The 12,907-nt window shown below is 35.3% G+C and overlaps 3 protein-coding genes across 4 annotated transcripts; 2 read left to right on the top strand and 1 right to left on the bottom strand.

The window, feature by feature from the left end:
- The first annotated feature begins 419 nt into the window (after positions 1-419).
- Positions 420-2,056, top strand: LOC103493999 (chlorophyll a-b binding protein P4, chloroplastic). The gene is made up of 3 exons (XM_008454989.3): positions 420-1,079; positions 1,160-1,575; positions 1,681-2,056. Exons 1-3 carry the CDS (start codon positions 874-876, stop codon positions 1,815-1,817), a joined length of 759 nt encoding a protein of 252 aa, XP_008453211.1. The 5' UTR covers positions 420-873; the 3' UTR covers positions 1,818-2,056.
- Positions 2,057-3,258: 1,202 nt separating this feature from the next.
- Positions 3,259-6,170, top strand: LOC103493997 (uncharacterized). Of its 2 annotated transcripts, XM_008454988.3 has the most exons (4): positions 3,264-3,744; positions 4,579-4,617; positions 5,716-5,800; positions 5,893-6,170. In XM_008454988.3, exons 1-4 carry the CDS (start codon positions 3,349-3,351, stop codon positions 5,973-5,975), a joined length of 603 nt encoding a protein of 200 aa, XP_008453210.1. In that variant the 5' UTR covers positions 3,264-3,348; the 3' UTR covers positions 5,976-6,170. The 2 variants fall into 2 exon arrangements, with proteins under 2 accessions (XP_050937042.1, XP_008453210.1); XM_051081085.1 differs by lacking the exons at positions 5,716-5,800; positions 5,893-6,170 and adding an exon at positions 4,712-5,191 and having other exon boundaries at positions 3,259-3,744.
- Positions 6,171-8,673: 2,503 nt separating this feature from the next.
- On the bottom strand, positions 8,674-11,261 carry LOC103493996 (cyclic dof factor 3). Its single transcript, XM_008454987.3, has 2 exons — positions 10,931-11,261; positions 8,674-10,339 (listed from the first exon to the last, which is right to left on the bottom strand). The coding sequence occupies exons 1-2, from the start codon at positions 11,081-11,083 to the stop codon at positions 9,083-9,085; spliced, it is 1,410 nt and encodes a 469-aa protein (XP_008453209.2). The 5' UTR covers positions 11,084-11,261; the 3' UTR covers positions 8,674-9,082.
- Between the last annotated feature and the right edge of the window lie 1,646 nt (positions 11,262-12,907).

Here is a 12,907-nt window from a genome sequence, read left to right on the forward strand (position 1 = left end):
CTCCCTTCTCATCCATATAATTCTATTTTGTTAGCCTTTTATTTTATTTTAGTTGGGTTAAAAAGTGAAGAATCTATGCCTAATTTCCTCCAATCTCCATTTGAAGATTCTAATAAAAAGAGGTTTAGTTATTATTATTCTTATTATTAGAGATTATTTGCAAAGTGGTTTAGAATATTTTGACTTTAGGAACTCTGAGTTCCCATCTTTTGGTAGCCCATTGGGCTCCATATACAGTTGGGCTCAACTTTTATTATAGCCCACTGGACCTTCAGAAATGAACCCATGCCTAATTAGATCATCACAAAGGCCCAAACTCACTTAAAACCATTTCCTCCTAATAGGTTGAAATATTATTTTGGTTCTTTTGTATCCAAATTTTAAAAAGATAGAATCTAATATTTAATATATACTAAACTATTGTATAGTGTTTGATAGTTCAAAAATTGTGGAGTTGAGATTTCTTGTGATTGGAGGGCCAGTTGTCATAGTCCAATTGGCAAGTCACGATTCCACGTGGATATTTTTTTCCACAATCGTATCTTTAGTAAAAGAAGACACGTCCACGTAGGACAAACGTGGCTCCACAACATCATCAATCAGCCAATGAAAACATAGAAACAGATTGAAGATATTACTCAAAGGATAAAGGGATAAGACCCCATGGTTTCATTGTTGTACTCCAAAACTCCCGACCGATTTCTAGCCGTTAGATCGTGAAAATCTCGTAAATCAACCCTCAGATTTGAACAGCGAACAAGAACCACAGACTCAACATTGAAGTGAAGTTACAAAGCCTTGCAAATTAGTTCTCAATTTCTTACTCCCGAAAACCCATTTTCTTCCTCAATCCAAAAAGATCATTCAGGAGAAATGGCCACCGTCACCACTCAAGCTTCTGCCGCCGTTTTCCGGCCATGTGCCGCCCGATCAAGATTCCTTTCCGGTTCTTCCGGTAAACTCCACCGTGTGCTCTCGGTTAAGCCAGTTTCTGCTTCTTCGTCTTCATCTTTCAAGGTTGAAGCTAAGAAAGGAGAATGGTTGCCTGGTCTCCCATCTCCGGCGTACTTAAACGGCAGGTAATTTTCACCTTCCTAATTTGCTTTGTAAATTTGTAAAATTGGGTTTTCTCTAATCCAATTCTTTAATCGAAATACAGTCTTCCCGGTGACAATGGATTTGACCCATTGGGATTAGCGGAAGACCCAGAGAATTTGAGGTGGTTTGTTCAAGCGGAGCTGGTGAATGGGCGGTGGGCGATGCTGGGTGTCGCAGGAATGCTTCTACCGGAAGTTTTCACGAAGATTGGAATCATCAACGCCCCTCAATGGTACGACGCCGGAAAGGCAGAGTACTTCGCCTCGTCGTCAACTCTGTTCGTAATCGAGTTTATCCTCTTCCATTACGTCGAAATCCGAAGATGGCAAGACATTAAAAACCCTGGCTGTGTTAACCAAGACCCCATTTTCAAGCAATACAGTTTGCCACCAAATGAATGTGGTTACCCTGGTGGGATTTTCAATCCCCTGAATTTCGCTCCAACTCTCGAAGCTAAAGAGAAGGAACTAGCCAATGGTAAGCGTCATTGAATATGGTTGGCTCTTAATAACCCTCATGAACTCGAGATACTTTCACAGTTTCTTATTTGTGAATTGATGTGTGTTTTGTTGTTTGATATAGGGAGACTTGCGATGTTGGCGTTTTTGGGGTTCATAGTGCAACATAATGTGACAGGCAAAGGGCCATTTGACAATCTTTTGCAACACATCTCAGACCCATGGCACAACACCATTGTCCAGACATTTGGTGGCAACTAAGTTTGGTTTGTTTGGAAGGCTGTTGTTGTTGTTGTTGTTGTTGTATTAAGAGTAAAAATGGTTGATATGAACTGAGATTCTTTCGAGAGTATGTTTTTGGAGTGTGGTGTTGCTAATGGAATTTGTAATATGCAACAACATAGTGGAATATCAGTGTACAGAAGGTGGAGGGGCTTGTCATTGTAGCTTGGATGTTGTTCTTTAAATGACATGAATTTGGCTCTTGCAGCTTCCTTCAACTTTCACATCTTTAATCATGTTGAAACTTAAACCACTAACTTGGGAATTCTACACTCAAGCTTAGTGTTATGATTAGTTATATGTTTTGAATGCGTCGATAGGAAATCTTTATCAGATTTCTAGACCATTTGAACTAAGATATCGACTAGTTAAGACATTGTAATTTAAAAGAAAAGAAAGTAAGAAGTTGAATATCCCTTAACAAATGAAGTAATACATATTTGGCAAAGAAAATTTGGAAGTTTAAAAGCCATAAATTCAAATCTATTTAGAGTTTTTATAGAGTTACAAAATTTTGATGGTCTAAATAGAGCATAAGTTAGTAAAAAGATTTAGTATGTTTTTAGGTTGTCACAAATTTAGGGAAGGAAAGGTTTCTTGTACTTAGAACATTGTCGGTCATGTCGAAATCTGAACATGAGAAACACATCCGTCCTTTAGGCGACACTAGCAAATAAATCTCTTTAAGAAGTGAAAGAACAAGACTTTGAAAAGAGAAAACTTGCACAATAGTGTGATGCTTGTCACAAACACTTTCATGCTTAAATTAGAGAGTGAAAGAGTGTGATGTTCAAAGTTCGAACATATGATTTAAGTTACATTATATGGAACTATAATAATGTATCTATAACAGTGATAGATTTTGGGTTGACGCATGCATGATACTTTCCCCATTAGCTATTCCACTAGGGTTGCCCTTATCCTCGACCAAGCATGTTAATTGAGACTTTAACACACTGACTAACTCCCTTATACCTATGGGCCTATACTACCATCTTTGGTCTAAACGTTGTTATTTTCTCAACCTTACTACTTCTTTTCTTATTTTATATCGATTATACCTCTTGGTCTAAAATCACGGATGAAAATAGTAATTTAAAAGATGAGACATTTTTAACTTACAAATCAAAAACACAATTGCATTGTTGATACATTTTTTTTAGTCGAGATATGTTATGTCATTTCTTAAGGAAACTCTTTAAAATTGTTGTAAGATGGTTTAATTTAAACTTAACTTAATGGGTCAAGTTATTACAAAAATCTCCAATGAATAACATTTTGTTTGATTTAGAAAATGGAGCACATAAGATGTTGCTTTACAAATGTTTTACTTTTTAAGTTCTAATTAGATTTAAATACCATTTTGGTTAATATATTTCATTAAATTAAAAAATATATATATATATATACCACAGACGACATGTCGTTTAGGAAGTGAAATGAAATAACAGATAAGGTGGAGTTCCCATTATGACCTCTCAAATTATCCAAGAAAGGGTCAAAGTCAAAGATGAGGCGAAGCAAGGAATCGAAGAAGAAAACTCGCCCCTCGTCACCGCTCAGGGACCGAACTGGTGCTCCAACAAGTCTCGAATCGACGCGTTATGGGTCTCACCCATCAAGCCTCAGCCCCTCTGCATCCCTTCTGGACCGGGACCTCGTCACCGGCGAATCCAATCTCCTCGGAGACCTAAAATTCTCTCCCAATGACTCAGTTTCCAACTACAATCCCCGGAGCTTTCCTCATAGTGTGAAGCAGCAATGTTGGGATAAGGCCGAGAAGATTAAAGGAAGAGACCCAGATCGCTGGCGACGGGATGCTCTTGGTAACACTGTTTTTCGAAAGCTTGTTGGCTGCCCCGGTTGTCTCTGTCATGACTATGATCACATTTTGCCTTACTCTAAGGTAGTTCCCCTTTCCGAATTCTGATTTTTTGTAATTTTCCTCTGTTTTAGGACTGTTGTGAGGTGTTTTTGTTTCGTTTTCGTAATTTAGGCTGTGGGATGGAAATGAGTAAGAACTCTTGATAATGTGTTCATTAGAGACATGGTAATACATTACTTCCAATTCTAGTTGGCCCATGCTGAAATTAGCTTGGTGGGTTCTTCTTCTTTGTACATATATGGGTTAGGCTTGTCATTTTTAATGTATCGTGACTTGAAAATCTTCAATTTCTGTTTCTATTTAGACTATCACATGTATTTAACAAGTTGTTTTCAATTATAGTATTGGATATTTGACGATTGTATATGGTTGTGGAATTGTTTTATAATCTTCTCTTCTCTCTCTCTCCCAGAAGATTTGTGTACAATATTGTTTTTTTTATTGCTTCCTAAGTTTTTGTGGACTTTACCAACCAAAGAGATAGCATTGGAAGATGTCTAACTAATTTTAGTTTATGCGAATGGAAGCTTAGTATGGGCAACTAAATGTGTTAAGAAATGAATGAACCAATGAAATGAAAATTAAATTACTTTGGATACAGTTAATTATCAGTAAGCATGAACTTCTTTGTGACTTCAAAATTTCAAGGGAGGTTTGGGATCTTAATCCTAATTGATTGTGAATATTCCATTAGTCATCCCTTTAGTATCATTTTTTCTATTTTCTGAAAAGTTGAGTACGAGGTTCTAAGAGTCTACATGTTATGAAGTATCTTTGCCATATTTATTTCTTAATAAATTCAGTAAGTGTTCATGAGTTACTCTTCGGGCTGAATATGAATACTTCATATTGCAGGGAGGAAAGAGCACACTAGAAAATTGTCAGGTTTTGCAGGTAATAATCCTAACGACTTTCCTTTGTCCCATCCAAACTTCACTTAGTATTGTTTTCAACCTTCGCTTAGTTTGCGCTGTGTTTCGGAAGATAGGCAGCATTAAGGAGGACCAAGAGGATATTATATTATAGAGGACAGAGCTACTGATTGTTCTGTTTGCTAAATAATGTGTCCCCCATGGCCAGATGTTACTACATAATAGTTCTTAATGCTTTGTTGACCGTGCTTCTGACTGTCTTTTCAATTATTTGATTGTCTCATCTCTCAAACTTTTCCTTTCACGTACTGAAGGATGAACACTGTTCCCTCATGGCTGGTCATAGTTGATTGTTCTTCTTTAACCAGGGACCTGCCCTTAGATACTAGAGTTTACAAGAGTTAATTACTTGCTAGATTATAATTGAAAATTCTTTATTCAGATTTTTCTATTCATCATGTGCAAGAGGACGTTACATAGTTTTACATTTGACTCTTTTACATTATTCACTATTGTAAAGTCAGAGGGTTGTTAATCCGGGAAGGACGTACAATCACGCCGCATTGTGGTTAATACATCTTGTCTTTGTTTAAATTTACTTCCCAAGTAACTTTGGAAGCCAAAACTTTGATTCAATCATTTTTTGAAGAATCATTTTAAATTTAATTATTCAAAAGATGCTTCTTAAGTGATTCAATCACTTTGGAACCAATTTTACTGTGATTTATTATTTGTAGAATCGGCTTTAGATATAGTGCAACAAAACAAACTTGATTAAAAATCACCTTTAGAAAATGTAACCACACTAGAATTTTAATTAAAATAAATTTTCTTAAGAGGTACCGATCGAATACAAAAATACCACACTACTAACTGTTATATATTTGGTGGTTTGCTATAATTTCTATATCTCATAACAGTTTGAATTATTTTGTTTGCCAATAATTTCAAATAATTGGTTTCGTTATTCAAACGATTCTTTATTGCAAGAAAGAATTCTTCCAAATTCCTACTCCCAATTCCCTTCATCTTCTTCTTATTTTTTTTTCTATGTTGTTTAGTAGTTAGCATATTGCGTTATGATTATTATCTTCTGATGGCTGTATTATTCACGATGTAGGCAACTGTGAATCGATCAAAGGGAAACCGGACAGAAATTTCGAGGGCAGAACTAATACAGAAAAGCTCTTACTGCCGGGTTTCAGGTACATTAGCCTGATTAAACAACATATCTAAGGGTATTCACTTACACCTTGGTAATGATATCATATGGTCAATATGTTTACATAATTTACAGGTCGAGACATGGATCTTCTTGAACTATCTGCCTATGGCAATGTACATCGTGGACAAGACTCAGGAGGCTGTAGAATTCAATGACTAATTGAGTTGATTATATTATAACCTCTTGTAAGAATTGATTCCAGGGTAAGACATGGAAACTTAACAAAAAAGAAACAAAAAGATTGAAATGAAAAAAGTAGGGAATTTTTCACGTGTTCTTATTTCATTCCTTTATAGATCAACAAGTACGTGTATGCATCGTTTATGAGAACAAGCTCATTGGTTGTTGTATACTTTATGCCTTAATGCCTGATCTGATGTGTGTGGGATCTATGATTGAATGGTTATTGTAGTTCAAAAGAAAGTTGGATCATATTGGAAAGGAAAGAAGTGAAAGAAAAACATGAAATGGAAGTTTCTGTGAATCCATTTATAAAGTTAAAATTCTTAGCTATCTATCCCACTACCAGGCAGTAATGAAATTGGATGTTCCTTGCGTTATAGGGAAGTGATGCTTCACATCCACATTCCACAATTCTTCGTTGTGGATGCTTTTTTAAACGTGTTCTTACCTACTTTGGTTCAATCAAATTGTGACAGCAACAGCAAGAAACTGGGCCATTAAGTAACTTAGTCTTAGTGGATGGGATTCATTGCTTTGACCTTTTCGAATCATTTCATTTCATTTATTTTTTGAAGGCAGATTTCTATTGGATACTGAACACTAACTAGTATTACTAAATTGGATTTGAATTATTCTGATTTACTTTAACTAGTTAAAGTCAAAAAGTTGAAATTCCACCCTTTTGGTAACTTTATTGGAGCTAGTATATGGAATATTACTTTAACAAATTATTCGAACATGTTGCTACACTAGAATTGGTAATCTTGCACCATGAGATTTATGGTACTTAGAATTTAATATCCTATAAGTTTTTGTTGACACTCAATTACTTACAAATCTACCTTCAATGATTATTAAAAGACCGTGGAGATGGGAGCGGAGAAAAGTCAGCTTAAAAATAGTCTATGGATTTAAAATAATTGGTAATATGGCATAGAAAGCAATAACAAAAGACTAATTATAGTGGGAAGTTGACTGTTAATCTTCGTCAGCTTTGTGGAATTTCTTCTTAAACAAGTCAACTTTGGCATAAGAAACCAATAATTTAGGGTGGAAGGTGGTGGAATTTCATGGGGTAAGAGCTTCTGACCAAATTCATAAAAATAATCGGATTACATAAACAAATGCATTTCTTTTCAGATATTTCAAAGCATGCACTTGATGATAGTGGAAATAGCACTAAGTTTTGGATTTTACTTATCACACAGTACAAATATAATACAAATCACAGTGTAAAGTTGATAACCCATTCCTTGGGCGAGTAACTTTAGTGATAGAGACAGAGATTTCAAATTGTTTAACTGAAAATGGAAAAGAGAGAAAAAAAGAAAAGAAGATAACATGTAATATTAATTAAGCAAAAGCCAATTGAAATCTATGTTTCTTTCATTGAGTGAGAGTTTCAGTGCAAATGGGCAACCAAATTCACCAGAATTTAACAAATTGCAATAAATTCTGTAGCTTCCCTCAGAACTAAACCAAAGATGAAGATATGGATGTGAAGAAATGGACGGTGGTTTTCACATGGAGAAGAAAACAGCAAGAAGAAATATAGCAATATCAAGACAGAAATGCCAAGAATGATTTTTGGCATTAGCTTTTGGGTCCTACACCTGCTGATTTTCTCCATAATTTGTGGTCTACAATTTATCCTACCAACAAAATATCTTCATATTCCTTTGCTAATTGGTTAAAGACGACGATGACGACGTTGATACTTCTGTTTTGGTGAAAATACTAGTTTTAGTATGACATTTTTGATCTTGTGCTAAAGAATTTTGCATCCGACCAATCTAAACATCTTTTTTTTTTTCCAAATTGGAAACTTGCTTGATGTTTCTATGTTTGTTTTTACCATAAAGTAGGTAAAATGAATTTATATTCCATAAAAGAGGAAGGCAAGGGAAAAAGATATGGAAAAAAGAGAAACCCAAAATAGTTATTGACTACTTTTTTCCCCCCCAAGTTTATCACTTTGGTTAAAAGGGCAAGAAACCTTTCATCAAAGTTTGTTTCTTTTTCAAGAAGAAATGAAAAAGAGTAGAAAAAAAGGTGGGTTCTGTAATGCATTCTTTTGTAGTAAGTTGTCATGGAGTTTTGTTGTGGATTGAGGGGAAAGGGGACTTAAGCTTCTGAAGTGTTTAACCCACTGACTTCCTTGGTTGATATTTGAATACTTATCGAAAAGCCTCATCATCTTCTCTCTCTCTCTTTATGTCTCTCCCTTTAATATTTTCTAACTTCATACTAAACAACTCTACACCTTACGCCAAACTTGCTGATTTCAATGAGACTTCAAATCTCAACTCGATGCCCAAAAACATAGGAGTCTCGGATTTGTGACTTTAATTGCTCAGCCTTTTTGGTGCTCATCAAACTGTCACTCATACTTTTTCCTTGCTTAGCTGTATGGAATATCACATGTTGCCCAGGCAGTTGGCTTCATTTTGAGATATTGAAAGACATTTTTCATCACTTGATAGTGACAGTTATGGGTCCTTTTGCTGTATGGTGTATGTATGTATGTATGTGTACAATAACCATTTTCAATTCTTGAAAAAGTTTCCAGGTGAGAGATGGTACTCTACAGATCTTATCATAACAATGATTTGAAGATTGGGGTTAGGTATCCAGCATGAGGAGAATACAAGGGGACAACCATCATGAAAATTGAAGCAAACTTTGACTGCATTTTTATACATCTAAGAAACTTTGCTGCAACTCTACTTCAACTATTCACATATGTAAATATATGTACAAAAAGATGGCTAGCAGATTCCACAAACTCAAAACATTTAGAGAGAGAAAAAAAAGGCAATGGCTGCTATCTTTCTATAGAGACAACAATTCCAGGATTCTTGAAAAACTGGATGGCTTCTTAGGCAGAAGAAGCTTGAGGTTGATGCTTGTCTCCACTTCATGCTTAAGCTTCTGAAGTCGAAGAGTTTTTTTCTACAATGAACCTGGAAATTCAATTATATGAAGGAGGAAGGAACGTTACCCGTAAGTCAGATTAAGGGAGAAAAATCCAAGTTTCCCTTAAACTGTGGACTAAAATCTTAAATTACTTCAATACCATTCACGAACGCTCATGAAAAGTACGAGATCTTGATAAGGCTGCAGGGTTAGCTTGCAAAACTGGAGATAATACTTCAGAAACACTATTCTTTTGTTCACCCTTTGATTGAAAGACCTTAGACAGGTCAACAGCTTTGATTGAATCATTCTTAATTCCAAGTGTCTCCCATATCGAACTCTTAGCGGCTTCATTCGGGTCATCAATTCTCAAAGTTTTGGGAATCAAAACAGATCCATTTTTCTGTTTTGGAGGTTCTTCCTTCTCGGAATTATCAGCTTGGAGTTTGTCACCACCGTCTCTGGAATGCTTTCCTAGTGTAGGTGAATTTGCACCAGAGTTTTGTGAACAGTGTTGTGGAGGGAACCAAGGAATATTCCAAGCACCTGGAACGCCACAGCTCCAGTATGTTGCCGGATAGAATGGTAAAGGAACTCCAGGAGGGCAGAAGGCCGGTGGTGGAACTGGTGCATTCCACGAACAAGGCCAAGGAACACTAGGAAGATATGGAATTTGAGGAGGGAAACCATTGATGTTCTGCATCTGTGGTTCTTGAGGGCACCTCCTGGCTCCTTCCTCCATTGAACTTGACATCGTCACTGAAGATGCACTGGAACATTCATCGCCAGTTTCCCCACCCTTGCAAGGTGCTTTAATTCCTTGGTCGTCGGGTCTGTAAAATTCATTCCTAGTCCCATTCAACACCTTCCTTCCTGTAGGATTGAGGACAGTCGACATAGATTCACAAACAGGTGCGTTTACACTGAAATTTAGGACTCGGCCATTGCTTTTGGTTGCTAGGCAGTTGACTCCATTAGGAACATCAATTTGTGCAGCTTGTAAAGCCTCTGAGATTGTAATCTGTCGGTAGTGAGAGGCCGAGTTCTTGTTCTTTCGGCGACCAGCTCCAACGGGGACATTCCTCATGGTACCGCCTTCAGTCCAATATCTTTGACAAGCTTTGCAAAAATGGCGTGGTTGGTTGACATTATAATTATTGTAATAACAAAACTTGGTTTCCATGCTATTGCAGCGGGGACATGGAAGTATTTTGTCTGGCTTTTTCAATTTCTCTTTCGAGTTGGGTGCATCATTCTGTTCTTTCTCGGGTTTGCCTGTTTCTAGCTTGTCATTTTCATCCATCGATACAACTTCAGGATTCATGTGCGCCTCATTGGCTGTTTGTACACATGCAGAATCCTCTGAATCATGAAGAGTTTCCTCTTTTGCAGCTGAACTCTCAGAGGCTTTCCCTACATCCTGAACATTGGAACAGTTCTTAATACTCCTTAGCTACTATAGATACCACATAAATTTAAATTTACACATCAAAATCAGAAATCAATCAATCAATCAATCAATATTGTCAACAAGAAAACTCCTTTCCTCAGAAATCAAAAGCAGATCAAGGACACTAATTGGAAATGATATTTATTAAATTCACACTTGTTTCCAAATTACGAAAGTTATACAAAGCCAACCAGCTAACAAAGTATGGAACTCAATCCACTGAAACATGAGAAAAGGCCATATAAATTTGTCAAGAACATCCAACCACAAATTGCGTGGAATTGGATATTCCAAAGAAAATGACATTAACAATAACACCCAACTTGTAGTTCCTTCCTTGTTTCACAGAGCTAATTCTTTGAATTCAAAAAGAATTACGGAATTCAATTAATTCTCCCAAAGGAACCCCGACCAAAAATCGGAGATAATGATAGTTAGGGACAAAATAGTTGAAAATCTGAAGATGTAATACGCAGTGAAGAGCCAGAGTAAGCGTAGTTCCAAAATAGAAAAAAAAAAAAAAAAAGAGTAAAGAAAATGTTGAGGGAGTGAACTGTGTACCTTTGGTAGTGCTCCATCTCCGGGTTGTTTATCGGAAAAGGAATCGGAATGATCATCATCATCATCGCTTTCGATGAAGGAAAGTTCACAGTCTGGGGGAAGTTGAATCTCCTTGCCGAAGATTTTAATGGGAGGATCTTTAATTTCGAGCATTTTCTAGAAAGGAAGAAAGAAAAAAAGAAAGGAAGGGGAGTTGTTAAGAGGAAGAGGAAGAAGAAGAAGAAGAAGAAGAAGAAGAAGAAGAAGAAGAAGATGAAATGGTAATGGATATTGGGAGAGTGTGTTGTTGTTTGTTTGTTTGATTGTCTGGGCTGGCATTGGGCAACTCGGTCCTCGTTTTTGATCCGTTTAAGCAAGAGGTGGATGCCACGTCATCGTCTCCATTTCATTACCAGCCACAAGTTCCCTCCCTATTCTGATTCTCGGGTGCACCCAATTCTGGTGCACCCTCACCCCTTCTATTTTTTTACATTATGTTTATTTATTTAAATTAAAGTTAGGGGGCAGCCGTTGTCACGTTCTCTATTTTCCTTCTTTCTTTACACATCATTTCATCTTTCATTATACGCTATTTTCTTCTCTTTCTTTTTTCGTTTTCTTTTTAATATTCGAGTTAGATCCAATTTTTAATAATAAATTTAATCGAATTAATTGTTTTATTAGTTTTCATGATATTTTGTTGTTCAATATGTCGTAGTTTTAGAAATCTACTTCTTTTATAATTATAGTTTTTAAGACTCGACGAATCATTTAAATATAGTCTTGAGAATTTGAGAAACAAGGTCTTGTTTGATAATTGTTTTATCTTTTATCTTTGTTTTTGAAAATTATATATATGGATACTAGTTGTACCTCCAACTTTTTTTCTTTATCATCTACGTTCTACCCATTGTTTATAAGAAACAAGCTCAATTTTGAGAATTAAAAAAGAAGTAGTTTTCAAAAAGTTTATAAACTAAAAAAATTGTTTTTGGTTTTTTTTTTAATTTGACTAAATACTTGAAAAATATGTAAATTATCGTAGAATATAGAAAAGAAATAGACTTAATTGAAAAAAATAAAAAAAATTGATAAACAAATTAGTTACCAAACAGATGTGAAAATGTACTTTAAAAACAAAAAAACACGACATTTTCAATAAACACGAAACTACCTTTTAAAATCTTAAAAATGGTTTTAAAATGTATTTTAATTTGTCATTTTTAAAAAGTTTTTTTGTTGACAATAATTTAAAGTACTTAGAAGAATATTACTAAAACACTTTCATACTCTCGTGTTATTACCGATCACTTTGGAATTTAAATCTAGTCCATTAAAATATCTTTCGATCTATTTACATTTTACTTTCTATCGTAATTGTCACACACAAGTATTTTTTTTTAAAATAATAATCGAAAATACATATTCTAAATACTATCATATTTAACACGTGATTAACTATTTTTTTTTTATTAGTTTATAAGAATTTTTTCTTTTCATGAACTACATACATTGTAAAATTTTGTAGATAGATAATTTATCGTTCAATAAAAATAATCTAAACAAAGAAACACAAAATTTAGAGCTTATCGAGCTAGAAGACTAATTTACCACTAAACCAATTACAAAAAGAAAAGAGATGGAAGAAAGGAAATTGGTGAAAATTCCGTAGCTTATTTATTTATTTTCCGACGTGGCCCACACATGGAAAAAGTTTCTCAGCTTTTGTCCAAGTTGTTAAACAAATACGTCTAATCATCCTCCACGTCTTCAAAATTCGACACGTGTGAGAAATCTAGTGCTTTTACCTTTCGCTCCACTTTGTCTCGGAGTTAAATTCTCGTCTCCACAGCAAGACACGTGTCCCACCACGGAGATAAAAAAAAAAGAACTTTTAAGTCTACAAACTCACCGTATTGGACCACGTAAGAGTAATTTAAAAAAAGCGAAACTTTTTTTGTCTTTCGGTGTAAAAAGAGTCAACATTTTCATTTTTTA

Source organism: Cucumis melo, chromosome 2, assembly GCF_025177605.1.
Source record: "Cucumis melo cultivar AY chromosome 2, USDA_Cmelo_AY_1.0, whole genome shotgun sequence".
In the NCBI taxonomy this organism is placed as follows: domain Eukaryota; kingdom Viridiplantae; phylum Streptophyta; class Magnoliopsida; order Cucurbitales; family Cucurbitaceae; genus Cucumis; species Cucumis melo.